Consider the following 27,240-nt stretch of genomic DNA (forward strand, 5'->3'; position numbering starts at 1 on the left):
CGTGAGAATGGGCATTACTCGCCTCCTATCAGGACCAAGAGGCCAGCCCTCAAAACAGTTACATAGACAAGCTATGGGGTCTCTGAAAACCCCCAATGAGAGAGTTTGGTTTATGAAAACAATGACTTTGTTCCAAAAAGTAGCAATTTTCCCACATGTCCAAAAACAATGAAAGAAGGATGCCCGCGACACCCGGCATTTTAGGCATTCACTAGTCCCATCTGGAATCATATGCGCTCTTTGGGCTGGAGCAATATAAGCCCTATGTAGTAACTTAATATATACTTCCTGAAGCTGAGCCGAGTGCAAATATTTAAATGTGGACTGACAGGATCTCAATAAGATTAGCTGAGTCGGGAAACCCGGTATATCTCCCTCCCAATTAGATACTGTACGACTCCATAGCTTTTCCGCCTGCGCCACCCGTACATGATCATAATAGTATGATAAACGATAGGTAGAGGCATTCCTGAGAGTGAGGAGGGCAGCTATCGGATCCGGTATGTCCTGAGAGGACACAGGGGCGGCCATAGTAGTGATAAAATGTCGGGCTTGCAGCTACATATAGAAATTGGAATTCGATATACTGTATCTGGACTTCAATTCCTCAAAGGACAGCATATGTCGTCCACCGGGGTCAAATACGTCTCTAATAGACGAGATTCCCCGCTCCCTCAACTGCTGAAAAGTAGCATTTTCGAGCCCAGGACTATAGCAAGGGTTCCCCCAGAAAGTTTTGTAACGGGAGGAGGTTGGGTGTCTACGTAATTTAGAATTGGAAAAGTGCCAGGCTCCAAGAGTATCGGAAAGAATAATATTCGTCTTGAAAGCTACCGGCAGTTTGTTTTTTGGGGTGTGCAGGAGAGCGCTGGGGGAAAAGGGGGCAAACATTTCCTCCTCCAACGTGTAATTGGTGAAACAGGAACGCTGCCATAACCAGTCCGTGACATAACGGAACATCACTGCTCTACTGAAAACCTCCAAGTCTGGAATCCCCAACCCCCCCTCCGCACGTGGCAGCTGAAGTTTAGCATAAGAAATTCTAGGCTTCCTCCCTCCCCATAAAAATCTAGAGAACATGGAATTCATAGACTTGCAGTCCTTTTTTGTGAGGCGTAATGGCAACATCTGCAGTATACAGTTGTGCTCATAAAAAGGAAGTGTGGGTGTAGGAAATTGGCGCTGGAATGGAGGTGGGGGAGTGAAGCTGATGGTTCAGCTGGGAGATTATGGTTTTAAATGAGCAAAAGGAATACTTATCTGAATGATTTCTCGGTAAGTTTCTGGACCTTTGGGGGGAGATATCTTTCCTCCAGGATCCGTGAGGTCATACGCAGTAGAGGTATGGAAAAAACAAATAAAGGATTTTTTGAGTAGAAAATTTCCAGCCAACGCGTTTCGAGATAGCTCTCTTTATCAAGGCCTTGATAATAAATCCCTTTTTATATATATGGAACCTTTATATGCTGTATTCCTCGCTCACTTTGTGTAAGTGAGGTACGATCATCTTACCTGAAAACATCTTGTACTAGTCATCACAAAACGCATACATACACATATATTTTTTCTTCACATTTCTTTTGAGGATTTTCTACTCAAAAAATCCTTTATTTGTTTTTTCCATACCTCTACTGCGTATGACCTCACGGATCCTGGAGGAAAGATATCTCCCCCCAAAGGTCCAGAAACTTACAGAGAAATCATTCAGATAAGTATTCCTTTTGCTCATTTAAAACCATAATCTCCCAGCTGAACCATCAGCTTCACTCCCCCACCTCCCTTCCAGCGCCAATTTCCTACACCCACACTTCCTTTTTTCAAGCTCTATCTTTTTGGATTATTTTTGGGATTAATCCAGTGGTGTAAGGGAGAGGCAGCAGGTCTTTTCACTCATCAGGAGCGCCTCTATCTCTCTGCCAAATTTTTGTTTCCAGTTGTGCTCATAAGTTTACATACCCTAGCAGAATTTGTGGTTTTCTGGACATTTGTCAAAGAATATGAATGATAACTCACAAACTTTTCTTTCACTCATGGTTAGTGGTTGGGTAAAGCAATTTATTGACAAACAACTGTGTTTACTCTTTTTAAATCATAATGACAACAGAAACTACCCAAATGACCCTGATCAAAAGTTTACATACCCCAGTTCTTAATACCGTGTATTGCCCCCTTTAACATCAATGACAGCTTGAAGTCTTTTGTGGTAGTTGTGGATGAGGCTCTTTATTTTCTCAGATGGAAAAGCTGTCCATTCTTCTTGGCAAAAAACCTCCAGTTCCTGTAAATTCTTGGGCTGTCTTGCATGAACTGCACGTTTGAGATCTCCCCAGAGTGGCTCAATGATACTGAGGTCAGGAGACTGAGATGGCCACTTCAGAACCTTCACTTTATTCTGCTGTAGCCAATGACAGGTCGACTTGGCCTTGTGTTTCGGATCATTGTCATGTTGGAACGTCCAAGTACGTCCCATGCGCAGCTTCCGGGCTGATGAGTGCAAATTGTCCTCCAGTATTTTCTGATAACATGCTTCATTCATCTTGCCATCAATTTTGACCAAGTTTTCAGTGCCTTTGTAGCTCACACATCCCCAAAACATCAGCGATCCACCTCCGTGTTTCACAGTAGGAATGGTGTACCTTTCATCATAGGCCTTGTTGACTCCTCTCCAAATGTAACGTTTATGGTTGTGGCCAAAAAGTAAAATTTTGGTCTCATCACTCCAAATGACTTTGTTCCAGAAATTTTGAGGCTTGTCTCTGTGCTGTTTGGAGTATTGTAAGCGGGATGCTTTGTGGCATTTGCGTAGTAATGGCTTTCTTCTGGCGACTCGACCATGCAGCCCATTTTTCTTCAAATGCCGCCTCATTGTGCATCTTGAAACAACCACACCACTTTTTTTCAGAGTGTCCTGTATTTCTGCTGAAGTTATTTGTGGATTTTTCTTTGCATCCCGAACAATTTTCCTGGCAGTTGTGGCTGAAATTTTTGTTGGTCTACCTGACCGTGATTTGGTTTCCACAGAATCCCTCATTTTTCACTCCTTAATTAGAGTTTTAACACTGCTGATTGGCATTCTCAATTGCTTGGATATCTTTTTATATCCCTTTCCTGTTTTATACAGTTCAATTACCTTTTCCCGCAGATCCTTTGACAATTATTTTGCTTTCCCCATGACTCAGAATCCAGACACGTCATTGCAGCACTGGATGAAAGATGCAAGGGTCTTTCAGGAGTCCATAAACTCACTAACCTTTTATACACACCCACTGATTTCAAGCAAACCGATCACAGGTGAGGATGGTTACCTTTAGTAGACTTTCAAACCCGTTTGTGTCAACTTGTGTGCATGTTATCAGGCCAAAATCTCCAGGTTATGTAAACTTTTGATCAGGGTCATTTGGGTAGTTTCTGTTGTCATTATGATTTAAAAAGAGTAAACACAGTTGTTTGACAATAAATGGCTTCACCCAACCACTAACCATGAGTGAAAGAAAAGTTTGTGAGTTATCATTCATATTCCCTGACAAATGGCAAGAAAATCACAAATTCTGCTAGTGTATGTAAACTTATGAGCACAACTGTATATGAGAGCTTCGGAAACACCACGCTTTTAAGGACAGTGGCCCTACCCAGCAAACACAGAGGTAAGTTAACCCACCCGTTCAGGAGATCACGGATAGCCGTCAAGACCGATACTACATTGACTGTAGACAACAATTCCAGTGACTTGGGAATCATTATCCCCAAATACTTTAGAGCCCTCTGGGTCCTAGGAAACTGAGATAAAACAGGGTGATCATTAAAAGAAGACGCATCTCCCGATAGAGGCATCAGTTCCGACTTGGAAAGATTAACCTTATAACCTGCAAAAGATCCAAAACCGTCAATGATGGAGACAATAGGTTCTATTGAGTTGCTAGGGTCAGAGATAAATAGCAACATATCATCAGTAAACAATGCTATCTTAACCTCCAGTCTACCAACATAGATGCCTCTAAAAGAAGATGCGCCTCGAATAGCTATCGTCAGCGGCTCCAGGGCCAGAGCGAAAAGCAGTGGGGACAAGGGGCATCCATGGCGAGTGCCTCTCTGAATGTAAAAGGGGGAAGAAATATAACCATTTCCTAACACCTGTGTGGCAGGGTCTTTGTATAAGCGGGTCAGCACATCCACAAAGGCAGACGGGGCCCCAATCCTATGTAGGGTATCAAATAAATGGTCCCAAGTCACCATATCGAATGCCTTTTCGGCATCAAGTGATAGGATAACATTGGTGTCATTATCTGAGGAAGACTATAACCCCTGCATCACTGTTAAGACTTTTCTGATAATGACAACACCCTGACGACCCCAAATGAATCCTGACTGATCAGGATGTACAATAGAGGGCAAAATAAGTTTCATCCTGTCGGCTAATATCTTCGTAAATAACTTATTATCCGTGTTGAGCAGGGAAATGGGCCTATAAGATTCTGGGATTCCGGATCCCTACCCGGTTTTGGCAGCACCCTAAGGAACGCTGAGTTAAAAAAGCTAGTTAGAGCCTGACCTGAAAGCAACTCATTGAAAAATACCTGCAATGTGTCACGAATATGGGGCAATAGGATTTTGTAATAGTCGTTGGAGAGGCCATCCGGTGCCTGTCCAGTCTTCAGTGCCTTAATCACCCTCTCTACCTCCTCCACCGTAATAGGTGCCATGAGGGAAGAGGCTTGAGCGTCAGACATCTGAGGCAAATTGAGATTAGCCCAAAAAGCCTCTCTATTGGGTAAATTACTAAGAGGCTGAGAATACAGTTGGGAATAGAAAGAACTCAGCACCGCAGTAATCTTGGCATTAGTCCTGACTCTAGCACCGTCACCTGTGCGGAGGGATTTAATAACCGAAGAAGAGTGACGCCCTTTCAATAAAAAGGACAACAGTCTACCTGGTTTATTACCATATCTGTAAAAGGAGGCATTCCTATAAAAGGTATGTTTGGCTTCCAAATTATTCAGAATATTATCAAAAACTGCCTTTTTATTATTGTAATCAGCCCTATTAGTGGGGGTCGAAGATTGCTTAAACCTTTGGAAGGAAATTGTCAAGTCAGCCTGGGCTTCCAAATATGAGCTATCTAATTGTCTATCCCTGTGTGCATAATAAGACATAATAACCCCTCTCATTACGGGCTTAGACGCCTGCCAGAACGTCAGAGGCTTCTCAGACTCAAAGCTAGCATTATTACTCTTGTAGTCTAACCAAGCGGCTTCCAACATATTACGAAATTTCAATGAATTAGCCAGATGAGCCGGGAAACGCCATTGCATCACTTGACCCTTATCCACGTGTACTGACAGTTTAATCCAACACAGGGCATGGTCCGAGATGCTAATAGCTTTGATCCTAGCATCCATGACTTTAGGGAACATATGTTCTGACAACAACAGGTAGTCAATGCGGGAGAGCGTGCCATAAGCAACAGATAAGCAAGTATAATCCCGTTCAAGCGGATAGCACGCCCTCCACACATCCACCACCCGCAGTCGGCGTGCCATATACGGGATACCAACTTTCGGGGAGCTAGTCCCCTGACCCGCAACCAAATTCCTGTCCAGGACAGGGGACGAAACCACATTGAAATCCCCCCCAACACAATATTAGGATCAGTATGACCATACAGTTTGCTTAGCACATCTAAGAAAAATGCTTTGGGACGGTTATTCGGAGCATATATGTTACATAGTAAGAAGCGTGTGCGATCCACTGTGACGTCTACAATAACATACCAACCCTGCGGGTCAACATGCACAGAATGAACATTATGAGGCAATGACTGTTTAAGTAAGATAACCACCCACCGGGCCTTAGAGGTGTACGAGGCAGAGGCCAGTACTGACCACCGAAGTGTGTTAAGTTTGGCAATCTCTATAGGGAGGAGGTGCGTTTCCTGCAAAAACGTTATATCCATGCGGAGCTTATTCAAATACATAAGGATCTTTTTCCTCTTAGCCGGGGAGTTATTACCCCCCACATTCCACGTGCTAATTGTTAAAGAAGACATGCAACCTATCTAAACAATACCATTGAAAAAATGATGTGAGCGTAACGGAATCAGTGGTCCAGCCACCGCTGCTTATTCCATCGCGACACTTGAGCAGACACACAAGGGAGACAGGACAAGACACACACAGGGTAATAACACATAGAAAAAAGAAACATGACAGGACATGAGGCAACAACGCACCTCTACCGTCCAATAAATAAGAACTTCCATCCATATATTACTCGTAAGGCTAACTTCAAACATGGCATGCTAACCCCTAGCACACCCCAGCCATTAGCGACATTCAAAGAAGTAAATGAAAATCCCAGCTCCCCCCCAGCCCGACTGAACAGAATAAACTGAGGCTAAAAAAAGAGAGGGTGACAGATACATTTACACTAAATGATAAACTTTCAGGCAGTAATTCCCAGCTCGTGGATACCATACAAATGCCCAGTAAATGAACAGTCTCGTCTGGAACCCCAGGCTATCCAGCAGGTACCGCATGCAGTCCCCGACTCAGGGCCTATGATGTGGAACGTGGAGAATTGGGAGAAGACGAATGTCCCGATTTCCGGCCTCAGATAAATACCCAGCCGCGTCAGCTGCATTGGAAAAGTCCCGAAAAGAGTCCCCCTCAAAGATCCGTAAACGTGCGGGGTACAGCAGTGCAAACTTTCTGCCCTCCTGGATCAGGCGGGAGCAAATCTGAGAGAAGTCCCTGCGAGCTTGGGATACTTCTGCAGAGTAATCCTGAAAAAGACGAATGTCATCACCATCCCACGAAAGAGCCCTGTGTCTCCTGGAAGTAGACCAAATAGCTTCTTTGTGAAGAAAGTTTAAACAGCGAAAAATCACCACACGTGGCCTCGCATTCTGGCCCGTTCTGGGCAGACCCAGGCGGTGGGCCCTCTCCACTACCATGTCTGCACATGCTTCTTTAATTTCCAACAAATCTGGGAGGGACACTTGTAAAAAAAAAACGGTACAGGTCTGGCCCTTTAAGTGATTCTGCTAAGCCCATGATCCTGAGGTTATTTCTCCTCAACCTGTTTTCCAGGTCGTCTAATTTATTAATAACTTGGTAATAAGATTTCTGCGCAGTGTCAGCATTTGTTTTCAATTCTGCCACATCTTGGAATACTTCCCCCAATCTTTGCTCAGTGGATAATACTCTCTCGGACAGCTGCTTTAGCTGAGACCTAATGTCCTGCGCCACCTGCGTCAGCTTAGCAGCGTGCGCGTCCATGAGGGGCCCCATCGTTACCTGAATTGCTTTCACCACATCTCCATACGAAACCAGAGCTGCAGGGTCAGGGGAGGCAGGCGGAGAATCGTCATCCAGCGGCTGTGTGCCCTCCAGTGAGTCCGGTGCGGCGGCCATATTGGATTCTGCCCGCCGCCGCTCAGAGCGGGGTCTCTGCTGCTTTGCCGGCATGGGAGAGGTGAGGAACTTCTCCATATGGTGGAGGAAGCTTTCCCCTCACCTAAGCTGCGGGAACCACCGGGATTTGAGCCGCTTACGCGGCGCTGCGTGCTATGCTGGCTGGGGTAGCAGCGGAGCTCTCACACCAGGCACCCGTTCACATTGGAGCCGGAACCGGAAGTCTCTGTCTGTAGGTTTAATTAATAGGGAGGGCAGCAATTTGCCATCCTCTTTGGTCAGAGCTACATCAAGGAAATTGACACTTTTCGCGTCAAGGGTATACGTGAATTTTGCTGGCTATTCGCTCGCATTGTGGGCAGCCATAAGTGTCACAAATTCATTTTCAGTACCTCCCCATACAATGAGGAGAGCGTCTACGTATCTAAGGTATGCCAATATCTTGCCCGCAGTACAGCCATTCTCAAAAAATAATTGATGTTCAATTTGAAACATATACGAATTTGCGTATGATGGGGCCACATTGGACCCCATCGCACACCCAGATGTCTGTAGGTAGACGGAATTATCATAGCAAAAATAATTTCTGGTCAAAACCAGTTCCAATAATTGCATAAAAAATTCTATGGGAGGACCAGTGTACAATGGGTTACCAGTGAGTAACATTCTTGCAACCTGCATCCCTGCACCATGTGATATGCAGGTATACAGGCTGCAAACATCCACAGAACAAAGATAAGTCATCAGGCAAATTTGTAAGACCTTTTAAAGACAACAGCAGACTATTAGTGTCTTTAAGGTAAGTGGGCTTGGCCTGTGCACATGGTTGCATCAATGCATCTAAGTATGTAGAAATTGGTTGGTATAATGAGTCTTTTGCCGCAATAATAGGGCACCCTGGAGGGTTCTGAAGGCTCTTGTGAATCTTCGGTATCGTATACAGAAGGGGCTTAATCGGCCACTGTACTTCCAGTGCAGATTTCAAATCACTAGAAATCCAACCATGTGAACAGGCTTGCGACAGTAATAGATCCAACTCATTTTTCAATACCATCTTTGGGTCACTATCAAGCAATCTGTATGTACTGTTATCTTTTTAACTGCCTTATGACCTCAGCTTTATAATTGCACAGATTAAGGACCACCAAGGCCCCGCCCTTGTCAACACAATGTGGCACCATCGTACGCAAATTTGTATATGTTTCAAATTGAACATCAATTATTTTTTGAGAATGACTGTACTGCGGGCAAGATATTGGCATACCTTAGATACATAGACGCTCTCCTCATTGTATGGGGAGGTACTGAAAATGAATTTGTGACACTTATGGCTGCCCACAATGCGAGCGAATGGCCAGCAAAATTCACGTATACCCTTGACGCGAAAAGTGTCAACTTCCTTGATGTAGCTCTGACCAAAGAGGATGGCAAATTGCTGCCCTCCCTATTTATTAAACCTACAGACAGAAACAACCTGCTCTTGGCGAGCAGTGCACATCCTGAACCATTGAAGAATACCATATTCCCAATTCTTGAGAGCTCTTTGCATCTCTAAGAACAGGGATATGGGTATACAACAACTAGATAACATGTTCGAGAAGTTTTTAGAGAGAGGTTATAGTCCGCGGATCTGGCTAAAACCAGGGCCAAGGCACTAGCTGTCCCTCCTGAAGACTTATTTAAATCTAGGAAGGGTGCGAAAAATGTTAATCGGCATATTTGGTGCAATAAATATACACACCTGAGTCCTTTGATTAATAAGACAGCTAAAGAACTGTGGCCACTAGTAGAGTCTGATAAAGATTTGGGAGCGTTGCATCAAAAATCACAGATGACATGTTACCGTAGAGATAAGAATTTGAGGGATTACTTGGTGCGGAATGATGTGTCTACCATGGGTAGAAAGGAGAACACTAACTTTATGGGGAAACCGAAAAATGGATGCTTTAAGTGCCCCAACTGTACTACATGTGGGTTCCTATTGACAGGGCCCTCGTTCCATCACCCGTATAGAGGGGTCAAATACACCATTAGACACCGCTTGACATGCACTAGCCGTTTTGTGGTGTATGCCATAATTTGTCCATGTTCAAAAATGTATATTGGCAAAACAGAGGTCACATTTCGTGAGCGTATGGCATAACACCGCACGGCTATCCGTGCAGCGCTGAATATGGGCACCAGTGTGCAACCTGTTACATGTCATTTTTGTGAAGCCAGACATAATTTGTCATCCCTGCGGTACCGTATCATAGACCATGTGCCCCCCCTGTCTAGGTGGGGGCAACAGGTCTGTTCGGTTGTTGCAGAGAGAATGTGAATGGATCATGCGATTGGATACGCTGCCCCCCGTAGCCTCAACAAAAATTTGGGGATGCAGATAGTCATATGATGTATCTGTAGAATTTGGGCTAGTCATTGATTCATTTGGGATACATTTACTATGTATTATTTACTATTAGTGTATATTAATCAGTTGTGTCATTGGTTGCTACCACACTGAAGCCATGAAATCAGATCGTAATTAGTGAGCAGTCCAGAAATGCACATAAGTGGTTAAAATAATTGGTACACATGTAAGTGTGAAAATACTGGGTTGATATGCAAGGTAGTAGTACCTATCATACATCAATGCATTTCGTTTTACATGATTGTAAACGTGGTCCCTCGTGCTCTTTGTTTTTATTTGTTTTTAAATGTATATGTTATGTAATCCTATCACGCTGGTGTATTTGTTGTTATAGTTGCCATGGAGTCCGCCGTCACTTCCTGGAAGGTCTGAGCAGTGACCGGAAGCGGAAGTTCGGCGTGCACTGCGGGCGATGATTGCGGAATGTATAAAGCTGGTGAGTTTGTAATCTTTTGTATATGGCTTGATAAAAGCGCCGCCGAGCGCTGAAACGTTGCTAAATAAGCTGTTTCCGTGTATTCTTATGCGTCCGGAGTGCCGCCGATGGGGATGTGTATATGTAAGAATAAATATTTTTAAGAAAAGTCTGTCCCAATTAATGAAAAAAAGCCACCGTCTATTGTCGAAATCCAGGTTCTGAATAGCAAAAACTACAAGTCCCAGAATGCACTGCAGGTTTCAGATATTGAAAACTGATATTACCAGAGAGTCCACCTTTATTTCTGTATGTCCCAGATTGTCAGATGGCCACGCAGTTAGTTCATCCGCTCTTGCTGCTAGCAACTGCAGTATTGCGATCCTGGATTGCAAACCCCTTCTCAAGTGTTAGCGTTGTCATACCCAGTTGCGAATGATATCAGACACTTGGGGTTGCATGGACACAGTGAGGGTTTCTAGGATTACTTTATGTGTGCAGGAACATCAACACTGCGTCCATCTCTGATTCAAGCCCTATGAACCACTAACATTACCGGTGGCCAAGGACATGCTGGATCTTTCTAGCCTTGGCATTAGAGTGTGCGCAAAAGGGGGTGTGGTCATGTTTAACAAGAGTGTGCCGTGAGTCACAGTGACTTGGCCTTGTGGCACGCCCCCATGTCTCTGTAGGGATGTAGTTGTGTGACCGGTGGTCAGGAGAATGCTGGTCACAATACCGATGCCAGGATCCCGCCCCACCCCGACTTCGTTACGCACGCCCCCCCTGCCGGGCATCTCGAAGCCGGGACCCCGGTGTCTGTATGGTGACCGGCGGTCTCCTGACCACCGGTCACACTTACTCATCTCATCTCTGTATGCCGGGTGGCCGAGCAGAGAACCGGGAGGCAGAGCTGCTCTATGTGAACCCGACAGCCGAGCAGAGTGCTTGGCCAGCCCTGGTCTAGCTGCATTTCCAGACCAGACCATCAGGCCACTGGCCCTACTGACATTTGCCAGAAGTGCTGGATGAGCAGTCCGGCTCTGCCGGTGGCCATTTAATAGATGAAATCAATATTCATGATAATGCAGCAGATGTATTCACAAAGAGTCGTAACATCACCGAGACACATGTTCCTTATTTTTTTATAGATTAAATTTTTACTAACGTTTCAAGCTATATGAAGGGGGGAGGGGGGGTACAGAAAGAAGAAAAAGGGAGGGAAGGGGGGGGGGTGTATATATGAAGTTGCACAGAGATACAATACAACCTGACACAATCCGCATAGTTAAATGGCGACATCTGAATAGTGAGGTTCTCTCAACAACAAAGTCACAATGCAAGACCAATTCAAAGTACTGTATTCACAATATATTAAGATAGCAACAACATCAATTATCAGTGGAAAAATTGATACGCCAAAGAATAGATATAAACATAAATAAAAAATACAAAGATAGATAGAAAGAAAGCCCACATAGTATGCCCGGAGACGGTACAACAGAAATACCCTATAGGTGCTCTAGAATTATTAAACATTTAAATTCTCAAGCGAGAGTAGATGCTCTATAGCAGGCCTGGCCAACCTGTGGCTCTCCAGATGTTGTGAAACTACACATCCCAGCATGCCTTGCTACAGTTTTAGCATTCCCTAATAGCAAAACTGTGGGAAAGCATGATGGGACTTGTAGTTTTACAACAGCTGGAGAGCCACAGGTTGGCCAGGCCTGCTCTATAGGCAACCCAGGGAGACCATGTGGTTAACTGTGAAGTCGTTGGTCTCGAGTATGACAGCCCTGCAGTCTCAAATTCAAAATGCGTTCGAACTTCATGTTCAATTGCGGGGATCGTGGGAATCAATAAGGTTCACCAATATTTGGCTAGGAAAAGTTTTGTGGATGCTAGAATATGACCTAGGACATATCGGTCATTGGGACGAATGGAGTCCGGAAACAGATGGAGTAACGCTATTTAAGGATGGGGAGACATCGGGGTTCCCAAAAGTTTGGAAATGAGGTCATATACTCAAGACCAAATGCTAGCAACCAGGGGGCACAACCAGAAAATATGGAAAAGATTTCCCACAATTCCACAATGTCGCCAACAGGTATTAGAAGTAGTAGGGCGCATAGTGTGTAAGAGGGAAGGAGTAAGGTATTGTCGGTGAAGAAGCTTGTAGAATTGTTCAATGTGGGATTGGCATTTAGAGACATGGAAACATCAGTGGTATACTGTCTGCCATTCATCCTCTATCCGGAGACAAGCCAAGTCTGATTCCCACTTAATTTGGGAAGGAAATTTAGCTGGTTGTTGAGGACAAACCAGGATATCATACCACCAGGAGATAGTACCTTTAGAGACCGCTTTACGAATTTTATTCTGTAGAAGTTTAGGAATTGACAGCACAGTACCTAACCGTTTACAAACACTTTGTAGCCAATGGCGCAGTTGGAGATATTTATAAAAATCTGTACTAGAAATACTGTATTTGGATTGAAGGGATGCGAAGGGAACAAAGGAGCCGGCCTCCGTCACATCACTTAAAGTAGAAATACCCCGGGAGATCCATGAATCAAATGATAGGTCAGGAATTAAATGTGCTAAAGCCAACAGTGAAAGTTCCAGGGATGGGAGGGTAACTTCCGGCAACTTAGGTACTAGAGAAAGCCATGATATATGTGTCACAACTGAGGGCTGGTGACCGTGACTGGGAGCCTCAGTTGTAGGGGCTGACGGGTACTTGAATTTAGGAGGGCGTGACCACGACAACAAGATTATCTTTAAGTGCTTTTATTAAACAAAAAGTCAGATAATGTGCAACCAAACAAAACAGTGACAAGTGAGTCTCTGAAATATTACTGGTTGTGACCAGTAATCTGAGGTGTAAGTGGTATGCACTATTGTACTTAGAAGCACAGGTGAAGCATAAGTGATGCTGGGGATCGTTGGTAAGCTTTGAGTGAAGCTGGGGTTCGCAGATAGAAATGCACTATTGTACTTAGAAACACAGGTGAAGCATGAAGTGATGCTGGTGATCGCTGGAGAGCTGTAGAAGAAGCTGGAGAATGGCTGCTGGGAAGCCGGAGTTCAGACACAGGTGAATCAGGGTAGACTGTAGAGGGTTAATCACTGGAGTGTCGGGTTACACTGCAGAGTGTAATCACCAGGGAGTCAGGCTGTACTGCAGAGAAAGTCCATGGGAGAACTGCACACTGGAATCACTGAAGACAATTGAAGCACTGACATCTTTCCACCCCAGGAACAGGATATTTATACCTGCTGGGAAGCAGGGATTGGCTGGCTGATTAACCAGAGACCAGAGTGCAGCTGCTGTGTAATCAGGCTGAGAGCAGAGTGCAGCTAATAGGCTGAAAGGTAACATGTGATTAGGAAAACATGGCTGCGCCCATGGTAGCTTTTGGAGGGAAAGATTGTTTGTAACTTGAATGTGAGCTTTAACCATGAAGCTGCCAGAATCACAGTAAAGAGATTTGAGACAATGAGATGCAGCGTGCTGCACACAGACAGTGCAGATGGAATCCAGGCTTGGAACACTGGGACAGTCTCCGGAGGCATTTGGAAGGTAAATACTGATAAGGAATTACCTAGATCGTGACAGCACCCCCTCCTTTAGGAGTGGCCCCAGGACACCTCTTTTAAGTTCTTTACCTGAACAAATGGAAGGATCTAGATTGAATCCTGATGAACTTGAACTGGCTGGGACCAGAGGAGACTGTACCGGACCTATGGACGAGACCAAATTAAGTCCAGACAAACTTGAACCGGTTGAGACCGGCGGAGACTTTAGACCGACGGATAGGACCGGATTAGATCCGAAGGTATTGGAATCGGCTGGAACCGAAGGAGGCTGATCCGGACAGACGGATGGGACCGGATTGGGTCCAGAAAAGCTTGAACCGGCTGGGACCGGCGGAGTCTTCGGATTGACGGTTGAATCAGCTGGAACTGAAGGAGTCTTTGGACCTACAGATGGAACCGGATTGGGTCCAGAGATATTGGAATCGGCTGGAACCGAAGGAGTCTTTGGACCTACGGATGGAACCGGATTAGGTCCATAGATATCGGAATCGGCTGGAACCGAAGGAATCTTCAGACAGACGGATGGAACCGGATTGAGTCTAAAGACAGTTGAATCAGCTGGAACTGAAGGAGTCAGAATCCGGTTAGAACCGGAATGAGTGGTATCCGAGTGTTCAGTTAGACCATCCTCGACCTGGTCCATGCTGGATGCCAACAGGGTGGTGCTCTCTGAAGACGGCAAACAGGAGTTCATAACTGCATCTGTAGCACAAAAATTTCCATCTGGGAACTTGGCTCTGGATACTTCCCTTGGGGCTGAAACTTTGGTGACCCCTCCTGGGGTTGACGAATCAGACACCTCTCCTCTCAGGGTTGTTTTCTCCAGCACCCCCCCTGGGGTTGACAGATCAGAAACTCCTTTTTGAGAAGACTCATATGCCCCTACTAGAGCTTGATCATTGGATATCCCTTCTTGGGCTGTAGACACAGACGCCCCTTCTTGGGCTGTAGACACAGACGCCCCTTCTTGGGCTGTAGACACAGACGCCCCTTCTTGGGCTGTAGACACAGATGCCCCTTCTTGGGCTGTAAACACAGACGCCCCTTCTTGGGCTGTAGACACAGATGCCCCTTCTTGGGCTGTAGACACAGATGCCCCTTCTTGGGCTGTAGACACAGACGCCCCTTCTTGGGCTGTAGACACAGACGCCCCTTCTTGGGCTGTAGACACAGACGCCCCTTCTTGGGCTGTAGACACAGACGCCCCTTCTTGGGCTGTAGACACAGACGCCCCTTCTTGGGCTGTAGACACAGATGCCCCTTCTTGGGCTGTAGACACAGACGCCCCTTCTTGGGCTGAGTAAAGAGCGTCATCATTCCAGAAAAGTTCGGACGCTAGGATCTGGAACTGTACGAGATATTGACCGACTGTTCGTGTCCCCTGACGTAGCCGGAGGATATCAGAGGAGGCTGAGGTCACACGACCTGCTTCGTCAAAGATGCGCCTGAAGGTTGCCAAGAAATCTGCATATGAAGAGAGCAGGACATCAGACTTCTCCCATAGAGGTGATACCCAATCGAGGGCGGAGCCACTGAGGAGGGAGATGATGTAAGCAACCTTGGTGCGGTCAGTTGGGAAACTGCCAGGCTGTAACTCAAAATATATCTCACACTGATTTAGGAATCCCCGACAGGCTTTTGGGGAACCATCAAACTTGGCAGGTGTCGGTAAATGGAGACAAGGAGCGGAAACAGGAATGGTGGGTGGGGCTACCACCAAAGGTACTGCAGTCGGCACACTGGACGCCCCTGAACCACGGAGGGTTACTTGTATTCCATCCAGCCGAGAGGAGAGGTCCTGGAGACAGCGGATCACATGGCCCTGTGCAGTCTCCTGACGTTCAAGGCAGGCTGCAAGTTCTTGCATCTGCCTGGTCGCTTGGACCTGGTCTCCGGCCGGATCCATTGGGTCAGTGCTTACTGTCACAACTGAGGGCTGGTGACACCTCAGTTGTAGGGGCTGATGGGTACTTGAATTTAGGAGGGCGTGACCACGACAACAAGAATATCTTTAAGTGCTTTTATTAAACGAAAAGTCAGATAATGTGCAACCAAACAAAACAGTGACAAGTGAGTCTCTGAAATATTACTGGTTGTGACCAGTAATCTGAGGTGTAAGTGGTATGCACTATTGTACTTAGAAGCACAGGTGAAGCATAAGTGATGCTGGGGATCGTTGGTAAGCTTTGAGTGAAGCTGGGGTTCGCAGATAGAAATGCACTATTGTACTTAGAAACACAGGTGAAGCATGAAGTGATGCTGGGGATCGCTGGAGAGCTGTAGAAGAAGCTGGAGAATGGCTGCTGGGAAGCCGGAGTTCAGACACAGGTGAATCAGGGTAGACTGTAGAGGGTTAATCACTGGAGTGTCGGGTTACACTGCAGAGTGTAATCACCAGGGAGTCAGGCTGTACTGCAGAGAAAGTCCATGGGAGAACTGCACACTGGAATCACTGAAGACAATTGAAGCACTGACATCTTTCCACCCCAGGAACAGGATATTTATACCTGCTGGGAAGCAGGGATTGGCTGGCTGATTAACCAGAGACCAGAGTGCAGCTGCTGTGTAATCAGGCTGAGAGCAGAGTGCAGCTGATAGGCTGAAAGGTAACATGTGATTAGGAAAACATGGCTGCGCCCATGGTAGCTATTGGAGGGAAAGATTGTTTGTAACTTGAATGTGAGCTTTAACCATGAAGCTGCCAGAATCACAGTAAAGAGATTTGAGACAATGAGATGCAGCGTGCTGCACACAGACAGTGCAGATGGAATCCAGGCTTGGAACACTGGGACAGTCTCAGGAGGCATTTGGAAGGTAAATACTGATAAGGAATTACCTAGATCGTGACAATATGCATAGAATGAACTACTGAGGAATGCTCATTTAGACTCCGTCCCGCTGTTGCGGGCAACCACAGTATATCAGGTAAGGGAACAGGTGACAGCAAGCCGCTCTCAAGGAGAACCCAAGATTTATCGGTACAATTCTCGAACCAAGCACCTAACGAGGCCAGGATACTTGCTACTTGATAGGAATATAAATCGGAATAAGCTAAACCACCTTTAGATTTTGGTAAAGACATTCTACTACGGGCAAGTTTGGGATTCTTGCCTTTCCAGACATACTTAATAAGAGCCGAGTTAAATTTGGTCAGCAAACATTTAGGCAAAAGAATAGGAATAGTCCGAAATAAATACAGTAGTTTGGGAAGCAGAACCATTTTCAGAGCATTAATACGGCCTAACCACGGTATATTGAGTAGCGCCCACTCATTTGTCATAGACAAAAATTTGTACATCAGCGGGGGATAGTTGCAAGCTATGAGATCCAAAACTTTGGGAGAAATCTGGATTTCTAGATACTTCAAGCTTTCATCCTGCCAGGCGTAATCCTATTCGGCTCTTAACAGGGCGAGTAAATCGGCGGGAAAGTTAATTGGAAGAGCCTCAGTTTTTGAGCGATTTAGCTTATAATATGAGATAGAGGAGTATTCAAATAGTATCTCCTGCAAACTATAAACAGATATAATTGGGTTGGTTAAAGACAGAAGGACATCATCGCTGAAAAGACATACCTTATACGGCCGACCAAACAGAACCGGACCGTGGACGGTAGGGTGAGCCTGGATTGATGCAGCTAAAGGTTCTATCGCTAAAACAAATACTAGGGGGGATAAAGGGCAGCCTTGACGAGTATCATTTGTAATCCCAAAAGTAGTGGACAGTAGACCATTAACAAAAACCCTAGCAGATGGATTGGAGTAGAGGGCTGTGATAGAGGACAAAACTAATCCCTCGATGCCAAATTTACGGAGAACAGCTTGTAAATATTCCCAGTGAAGCCTATCAAAGGCCTTCTCCGCATCTAACAAAATCAATAAGTGGGGTTCGGACGATGGAGAGAAGGCATCGAGAACATTAATTATTCTCCTGGTGTTAGCAGGGCTTGTCTACCCTGAACAAAACCTACTTGATTTTGGTGAATAAGAAACAAAAGTAACGGGTTAAGTCTATTAGCTATGAGTTTAGCGTAAATTTCCACATCGGAGTTCAATAAGGCAATTGGCCGATAATTTGACAATATAGTAGTATTTTTGCCCAGTTTGGGGAAGGCCACAATCCATGCTTCTAGCATTTCTGGAGGAAAGAATCCGCTAGATGAAGCCTCATTGAAGACAGGGGCCAAAACTGGGGCTAAAATACCTTTAAAATGCTTATAAAATAAATTTGTGTATCCGTCCGGACCTGGCGCTTTGTCAGCTGGTAAACTGGCTATTACTTTCCCTATTTCGTCTGCGGTCCAGGGACGTTCCAAGAGCTGAATAGTCAAGGGTCTAAAGATGGAAGTTTAAGCTTTTTCAAAAAGGTCTTAATCCCTTCACAGATGGTTGGGGAGTGATAGGGTCAGTACGGAGATTATACAGGGAGGAATAGTAATGAGCAAACGCGTTAGCTATCTCTAATGGGTCAGATACTGTAATAACTTTCAAATTCTTAACTTCCTTGATGCGATCTTTTGCTAGTTTCCCTCTCAACTTTCGGGCTAAAAGTTTGCCTGCTCTATCACCCTGGATGTTTAATTTGTATTTTAATTTGAAAAGGTTTTTATGGACCTCTTTCAGAGTCAAAACGTTTAATTCCTCTCTAGACTTTAAAAGCTTTTTGTAAAGTTACCGATTAGTGGGTGACCCTTTAAGTTTACCTTCTAGGTCAGCCAGTCGCTTTTCAATGGCTTTCAGACGTTCATTCAATGCCCTACAATGACGGGCCGCGGACTGGATTATAGAGCCCCTCACGACTGCCTTCAAAGCACACCAATGGGTGAAGAGGGAAGTGTCAGCTGTGAAATTAGTTTCTAGGTACAGGGTTAATGATTGCAAAATACATGTTTTAGAATCAGCATCATTCAAAAGGTACTCGCCAAGGCGCCATGGACGAGGGGGAATTTTAGTAGAGGACAGGTCCCACCTTATGAATAAAGCCGAATGGTCAGACCAGGTGATTGTCAGGATGGAAGTTTGTAATCTGTTGAAGAGTCCATTTATCGGACAAAGAAATATCAATTCTGGAGTAAGTTCTATGTACAGGTGAGTAGAAGGTGTAATCTCTACAAGTCGAATTCCGGGCTCTCCATACATCATAGAGATCATATTCGTTTAGAATACGTCTAAAGACCTGAGACCGGTCTCTGGGAGGGGTAAGTTTCAGAGGGCAGTGTGTCGAGGATTTATCCATAAACGGGTCTAGTACTAAATTAAAGTCCCCCAATATGATCAATGAACCTGACAGGGAGGCACGAAGGGTCTCACAGAATTTCCTAATGAATGCAATTTGTTTAGTATTCGGGTCATAAACTACTGCGATTGTAACAGGTTTATCTTCCAAGGTACCCACAAGGATTAAGTATCGGCCATCAAAGTCATTAATCTATTTCTCCAACACAAACTTGAAATATTGCGAGAACAAAATGGCCACACCTGCTTTTTTTTTAGGGCCATTAGACATAAGACGCCGTGGGAATTTATTATCAGTGAATTGCGGAGGAGAGGGGGCCATGAAGTGCGTCTCTTGTAAGGCAACGATGTGGGATTTAAGTTTTGTGAAATGGCGCAGAGCTAATCTGCATTTATTCAGAGAATTGAGTCTTTTGACGTTTAAAGATATAATATTAACCATGAGTAATTAGGAGCTACAGCGTGATAGGTAAAGCGGATCATATAATTCCAGTACAACAAGGATAAATAGAACCAGGGCCTATCGTTAGCGTAATGGAACAGCCGCATGAACCAGTAGGGAGCGTGTCTTATAAGGGTATCAGGAGGACAATGTAAAAAAACACATAGTACAGGGAACTGTAGGGGACCGCCAAGGTACCTGTACCTTGGGGGAAACATGCAAACATTAATGGGAAGTTTGAGGAAAGTGGGGAAGAGGGCAAGAAAAAGCAGAGAAAGCGAAAAGAACAGACAGCGCACCACAGGGGTGCTACATGGGGCTACCTATCGAGGTGGCACATTGGGGTAAGTGGGAGTAAGCTCTCCCCCTAACACTCCAAAGGGAAAACATCAAACAATAAATTGAGAAGTAACAGTGAAAACCGAGGAAAAGTCAACCTCGAACTCTAAAAAAAAAAAAAAAAAAAAACACGCAAAAAACAAAAACACACAGTAATAATCATTGGGTAACACAGGGGAAGATATAAAGTCATTGAAAAACCTATGTATGGTTTGCGGAGGAGGGCACCCGGTTAATAAACCAAACACCCCACCGCACAAAACAGTGCATACAAGCCCCAGCCAAATAATCAACCAAGAGTATGACAGTTGATAAAGGAGATTGACAAAGAGGCGAAATACATCACAGTTAGGAAGTATGGCTCACTGTCGACCAGTCCTGAGAGATCCTAGAGCCACTAGGACCCTCGGCAGCCACATCCCCCAGGTTCCAAGATGCAAGAAATTGAGTACCAGCTGCTGGAGAGGTGACAACATTTGTAGATCCATTACGTCTAATAAGCAATTTGGTAGGAAACCCCCACCGATACGGAATTTCCGCCTTCCTAAGGGCTTTGGTGACAGGGTAAAAAGATCTACGAGCTGCAAGTGTAGAGGCAGAGAGGTCTCCGAAGATTTGTGAATTTCCCAGGATAGCGTTGGTAGCATCCGAAGGCTGGGCTGCACGAAGCATTTGTTCCTTCACATGGTAGTAGCGAAACCTAATCAAGGTATCCTGAAGCGCAGCCGTAGGAGCACATGAGTCGACATGAGTTTTTAATGTTATTTTGGTGTTGTTTTCTTCGCATGGCTCGCTTCGCTCGCCATGCTTCAGGCATGGTACCTTCGCTTCGCTCTGCACAGATTACTGTTCCAATCGTAGTCCACGTGGATCGTTAAGTATGAAAAGGTTAAAAAAAAGAAAAAAATTGTGAAAAACTCATGTCGACCTTTTGGCCTGTCGACCTAGAACATGTCGACCTAGACACCCTGTCGACCTAGTTACTGTCGACTTAGAGACCGGATCCCACACTGGGTATGGCAGCGCAGGCCAGCGCTGTCGGTCGTGTCCCAGGTCCCAAACCCGCTGCACGTGGAAGCGAGCGGGGCACCAGGAGCCTAATCACCAGGGGGAGGGTTGGGGAAAACAGTGTAATCTCAGCCCCACGACTGCTTACCACTACAGCACCAGAGTCATCAGTGGAGCCTCAGAGGTAGCCACCAGGCCACAGAGTGGCTGTAGGGCCCCCGCGAGGCTGGTGATGATGTAGAGTCCCGAGGTCCAGAAGGGAGGGAGGCGGCAGGAGGGGCTCCCACAGGAGGTCGCGGGTGAATTCCGGCCGCCGGGTCCTGCTGGGGGTCCCGTAGGCGCCACTTCGGACACTTGCTGCGGCACCAGGCAGCCTGGTCCCGGGGTCAGGAGAGAAGGAAGGTGGCAGGCAGGGCTCCCGCTAATGATCGCAGGCGACTTCCGGCAGCCGGGTCACGTCAGCCATCACTCAGGGGACCGGCAAGAGGAAAGCAACAGCACGGGAGGCCGCGGCTCCAGGCAGCAGGGAAGGCCACAATCTGCAGGGACCTGTATTGAGATTCCCCGGCTCCGTGACCAAGCCTGCTGAATTCAGGTGAGTGTGGAGGAGATGTGGGGAACAACTGTGAGGGAGCAGAGTGGGTTTGCAGCTCGGTACAGAGGGGAAAGGACCCGTAAAATCAGGAGCTCTAGGAGAACACGTCCATTCACAGAGCTGTCCAGGCCACGCCCCCACATGTTCCTTATTAATAGACTGTAAACCTTCCAATGATTGGAGACATCTTACACCTCATTGGTGAATCCTGTTTTAATGTATGCGTGATAAGTCTCCCTCACACGTATAGTTGTTTTTTCTTGTTTCTTTTATTGCCATGTAAGTACAGTAGGTAGAGAACAACTTTTTCCCTGGCGCTCATCACTCTCTATTTACATTCTAGATACAATGAATTATTTATACAATGTAACACTGCCGGACCTGGAAGCAAAGTTAGAAGAGCTAAGCAATTCGGAGCATTTCCCTTCGCCGGTAAATAATTCTGTTACTTTCTTTTGCTAAATATATTGGCAGTCCATATATTTCTGGTGTGTCTAACCTTGTGCTTTCCTTACACACCTGTAGGTTCCAGAGAAAAGAGACCAGTTCTTAGTCAGTGAAATCTTTCAGGAATACACTGGGTCGGAAAGGATGCAATTGGAGATTCGGAAAAGACCAAAATCTAAAAGACGACCTAAATATACGTGATTAGGTGGTCACTTTAAAATCTTTTTAATTAGGTGTTCTTATACAGGGAGGTAGAAGCCTGTTTCAGAAGTAATATATCGACTTGCCCTGTACTAAAATCAATGGCTTCAGACCGATGACAGCTCTATGTTGCTGTTATGCATGATTGAAACTATTTTAACTTTTTTTTTTTATTATTCTTTATTTCTATTAACATGTTTTTATGACTTTTGTATGATAAATGTTATTTGAACATGAACTAGTATGTATGTACTCCCGATGATCATTAGCTATATTTATATACATTTGGTAAATACACATTTAGAGCCAAAAAGAACACTTGTGAAGGGTGTAGTATGTTTTGCGTTCCTATATCTGTGCAAAAATACACACCTTCCACAAGGGGTAGTCTTCAGTATGCCGGGTGTCTGGATTCCGGCGCCGGTATACTGAGTGCCTGGATCCCAATAGCTGGCATACTGAAGACCACCCCTTGTGAAAGGTATTTTTGCACAGCTATGGGAACGCAAATCATGGCTCAGAGGATGACAACTGTATTGCGTCTAGTCTAGGTAATATGAGGAATGTCATACTAGAGCATCTAAATACTGAAGCCTATTCTCACATGTCGCAGAGAGCTTCGGCTTACTTCCTTAGGTTTGGTTCTGTTTTTTCATAGTTTGGCCAAAATACAAATGTCTAGGGATATTGCATCTCATATAACTTATGTGATCTGGTTTAAAAGGTCCATCTGCTTTTCGAAAATAGGGTAATGTTGTCTTTCCCCCGGTAAGCCCCCATTTCCTTACTCAATCAGCTGAAGGACAGTAAGGAGCTCTTGTGTCCAGCTTGTAAGATGATTATTTCTTACATGGGAACAGAAGCACTTTCTGCCCCTGATTAACCAGTTTCAGATAAAGCGTGTAATACCCTCCTTAAGGCCAACGCAAAAATAAAGATTAGAACTTGTCCTGTAGCCCAATGAAATTATTGCATGTGAAAGTGAGGAATGGATTCAGCACATTCCTGGTACATGATTTTTCTTTCAGTATCTTTAAAAAAAAAAAAAATTTTTTAAACAATTTTATTGAAGCATCGAGTGTCAAAAACATAGGTAATATGACAAATTATGATGCAGTTGAAAGAAATACATTGTGTCATGCTTGAAGACAGCAAACAATATCCAAACCGAAAGTACAGATTAGTCTAACGTCATAATGACAAAGTCTTATAAGTACTGTATAAAATACATTCACAGATACAATGAGGTATTAATTAAAGAGGTTCTGCGCCGCCAGCGTCCCGCCCCCCCCCCCCCCCCCCAGACCCCAAGGGGTATATACTAAGCAACCGACCCGCGTCCATCATCTACTTAACCATGGTCTTACAATTGTATTGGGGGATCGTTTGCCGCCTGTTGTAACATATACCAGGGTGAATTTTTCATACTATTGTGAATTTGTGTTTTAAGTGAATTCGATAAAATGGCTATATACGACTCCCACATTAGAAAGAACTTCTCAATCCTGATTTCCGTCTCCAAGATAACTTCGACCCACTGCATTCTAAACAAATAATGTAATTTGGCCTTAAAGAGTGAGAGTGAGGGTGGGGAAGGGTGTAGCCAAGTCTGCAAGATGAGACTTACAAGCTGCCGCACATATAGCTAACAAAAGACGTCTCCCCCCTGGTGTAATGCGAGTGTTTGGAGGAAGCATTCCAAATAGGGCCCATTCAGGAGTTACAGGAATATAGTTAACTAAGTTGGCTATGGAGTAGGACCTAACCTGTAACCAAAAACCCCGTATAACGGGGCACGCCCAGAGACAGTGGAATAGATCTGCTGAAGGAGAGCCGCACTTGTAGCAGTTCGAGTTTTGCGAATCACCTATCAGGAATCTTCTATTTGGAGATAAGTAGGCTCTATGTAATATATTTAAAAACATTGCTGTGTATGAAGAATAGGGCAACAGTGTACATGCTTGGAGAGGTGGGATATCCATGTACTAAGATTTTTAGAGGAATTATCTGACATAAGTCCCTGACGTATGCAGGAATAAACTGTTGAAATGGCTCTGTTTGTCAAACACTGATTCTGTAATAGGGTATCTATCGGATTCATCCAATCCAAGTCTGAAAAAGTTCGTATAACCGAACTAACGTAGTGTTGGGCCTGCAAAAATGCAATAGGGTGGGCAGCTAATTGGGGATATTGCTCCTTGGTCTCCAGGAACGTGGATGGCCTTCTGTTTGACCTACAGACCAAGCTCCTCACAGTATTCACGCCGAAGGTTTGCCAAGTGGTAAAGGGACAGGAGGCCTGCCCATTCTGAAATTCAGGGTTGTCAATAAAAGTCAAAAATAGGGATTTATGTGCGTTCAATCCGAATTTATTTCTTAGGATATGCCAGGTTTTCCTGGTGTGCCAGAGTAATGGGTTGTCCCTTAGTATGGGTGAAATTTCGTGGCCTTACATATGAAGAAAACTAATAAGATTAGTGTTTTCCAAGAATTCTGTCTCTAGAGAAGTATTAGCATAGAGATCGCGACCACATAACCAATCCTTGATGTATCTCGTGTGGGCTGCGTAGGAGTAGAGCTGAATATTAGGAAAATTGATTCCCCCATTTGTTTTAGTTTGCTGTAACTTGTTCAGGCCAATTCTTGGATATTTGCTATTCCAAATAAATTTTCTGAATATGCTGTTGATCAGCTTTGCATCTCTATTAGTAATCAAAAAAGGGAGAGCTTGTATTGGGAACATCAGTTTTGGAAATGAGATCAATTTGACAAGATGGGATAATAACAGATTTTTCCATCCTTCGAGTTCTTTTGATATAGAGCGTATTATAGAAGAAAAATTTAGATCATAAAGAAGAGATGGATTGTATGAGAATTTGACCCCTAAATAAGTGAACTGTTGTTGAGCCCAGGTTATTGGTATATTGGCTGTAAAAGAGGTATGTGATGAGGGGTTCCCTAGACGAAGAGCTACCGATTTTGATGTGTTAACCTCAAAACCAGATACCGACCCGAATTCAGCTAAAAGCTGAAATATTCTGTCAAGAGAGTTTGAGGGATCCGCTACATACAGTAAGACGTCATCCGCAAAGGCGGTCAATTTAATTTCCTTACTACCAATTGTTATGCCTCTATAACAAGCGCTATCCTGTAAAAGGCGGAGCAGCGGTTCAATAGCTAAATTAAATAAAATAGGCGAAAGGGGGCAACCCTGTCGAGTTCCCCTGTGCATGGTGATGGGATCGCTTTGATATCCATTTATCAGTAGGGAAGTGGAAGGGTCAGTATACAAATATTTTATGAAATTAATGAAGGCGGGGTCGAATTGACGCATTTGCGGCACAGAAAATAAATGTGGCCAAAAAACTGTATCAAATGCTTTCGTTGTGTCCAAATTGAGAAGAGTATTGTGTGTATGAGTTTCTCCATGGGATGACACTACCGCTGCTATCGCCGTTCTAATTCCCTTAACCAAGTGTTTCTGGCGAACGAACCCTAATTGGTGGTCTGTAAGAAGTTGCGGTAACATTAATTGAAGCCGGTCGGACATAATTTTTGAAAGAATTTTTACATCTGTATTGAGTAGAGTAATCGGCCTGTAAGAATCTATTAGTCGGGTGTCCCGTTGGGGCTTAGGAATCAGAACAGTATAGGCATTGTTAAAATGTGGAAAGGCAGTATTGTTTCTGAGAATTTTATTGAATAAATCTACTAAAGTAGGGGCTATATGTCCCTGCAGAATTTTGTAATATTCATTAGATAACCCATCCGGGCCCGGCGATTTGTGCAACTTCAAATTGGATATTGTGTGCGTCACTTCATCTAGTGTTATGTCTTGTAAAAGTAATTCGTTTTGAGAATTGGATATCAGGGGAAGGTTTGCCTCTGACATCAAATGGGCATGTAAGTCCTGGTCAAATTGGCGTGGCCCATACAGATTAGAAAAATAGTTTTCGAAATGCTGAAGAATACGGGAGGTCGTTGTATCTATTGTTGATGAATGTGGATCTTTAATTGCCGTGATCAATTTCCTAGATGTGTTTGATTTTGACATGGTGGCTAATAGGCGGCCAGTTTTATTTCCCCATCTGAAGTATTTAAATTTTGAGAATGTTAGATCTCGTTGTGCCTGCGCTAGTAAAAAGTCGTCTAGTGAGTGTCGTGCTTGAGTGTATGTTAATTGAGTGTCTGGGGAAGGAGAGTCCACATAAGCTCGTAGTGCTACCATCAAGGAGGCATGAAGGGACTGATATTGTGCAGAGGCCTTCTTTTTTTGTTGAGATACATACTCCATTATCCGGCCTCTTATGGTGGCCTTGGATGCCCCCCAAAAAATAGTTGGTTGTTCCCAATAGTCAATGTTGTCGTCTATGTAAGTCATCCAACTATTAATGAGAAAAAGGCGGAAATCTTCTGAATTGTATAAATGAGTTGGAAATCTCCACGGTCTAAAATTCCCAGTAAGATTTGACCTAGTGATGCTAAGCGAAACTGGGGCATGGTCCGAAACCAGAATATTGTGTATATCAGTTTTAAGCACACGTGAGACCAAAGTATCTTCTACAAGAAAAGAGTCAATTCTAGACCAGGAGCCATGAACCGCTGAGTGAAAAATGAACGACCGGTCCGTTGGATTTAAAAGTCTCCAAATGTCACTGAGCCGCAATGTTGTTTTAAGAAATTGTATCTGTGTACCTGAGGACAGTGTAGGGTTTTGTGGGGCAGGTTGTCTGTCCATTGTTGGGTCATCGACTGAATTGAAGTCTCCCCCTATAATTAAAAAAAAACATTTTGACGTTGTGCCAAGGTTTGTGTTAAGGTATGTAGAAACTCGGAAGGCAACACATTGGGTGCATAAATATTAACTAAGGTATAGTTTTTGCCCCATATGGTTGCGTCCAAAATTAAGAAACGTCCCTCGCTGTCTGGAATGGAGGCATTAACAGAGTATTGGACATCTTTTTGGAATAAAATTGAAACCCCCCTGGTTTTCCTGTGAAATTTTGAGGAAATACATTCGCCCAGCCACGGAGCCCGTAGAGTCGAATCACCTCCCATCTCCCAATGCGTTTCTTGTAAAAATATTATATCTGGGCGGAACTTACGGAGATGAGTCACCACTCTCTTTCTCTTAATTGGAG

At 44.6% G+C, this 27,240-nt stretch overlaps 1 protein-coding gene across 2 annotated transcripts in view; it reads left to right on the forward strand.

Annotated features, from left to right (window-relative positions):
• TTF1 (transcription termination factor 1) overlaps positions 1-23,047 on the forward strand; it is a 154,005-nt gene extending 130,958 nt beyond the window's left edge. For both annotated transcript variants that reach the window (XM_063936765.1, XM_063936764.1), the window contains exons 13-14: positions 21,795-21,883; positions 21,977-23,047. In XM_063936765.1, the coding sequence (XP_063792835.1) occupies positions 21,795-21,883; positions 21,977-22,099 (212 nt within the window). In that variant the 3' untranslated portion in view covers positions 22,100-23,047. The remainder of the gene's footprint in view (positions 1-21,794; positions 21,884-21,976) is intronic.
• Positions 23,048-27,240: the final 4,193 nt, after the last annotated feature.

This window comes from Pseudophryne corroboree, chromosome 8 (assembly GCF_028390025.1).
Source record: "Pseudophryne corroboree isolate aPseCor3 chromosome 8, aPseCor3.hap2, whole genome shotgun sequence".
NCBI classification, from domain to species: Eukaryota; Metazoa; Chordata; class Amphibia; order Anura; family Myobatrachidae; genus Pseudophryne; species Pseudophryne corroboree.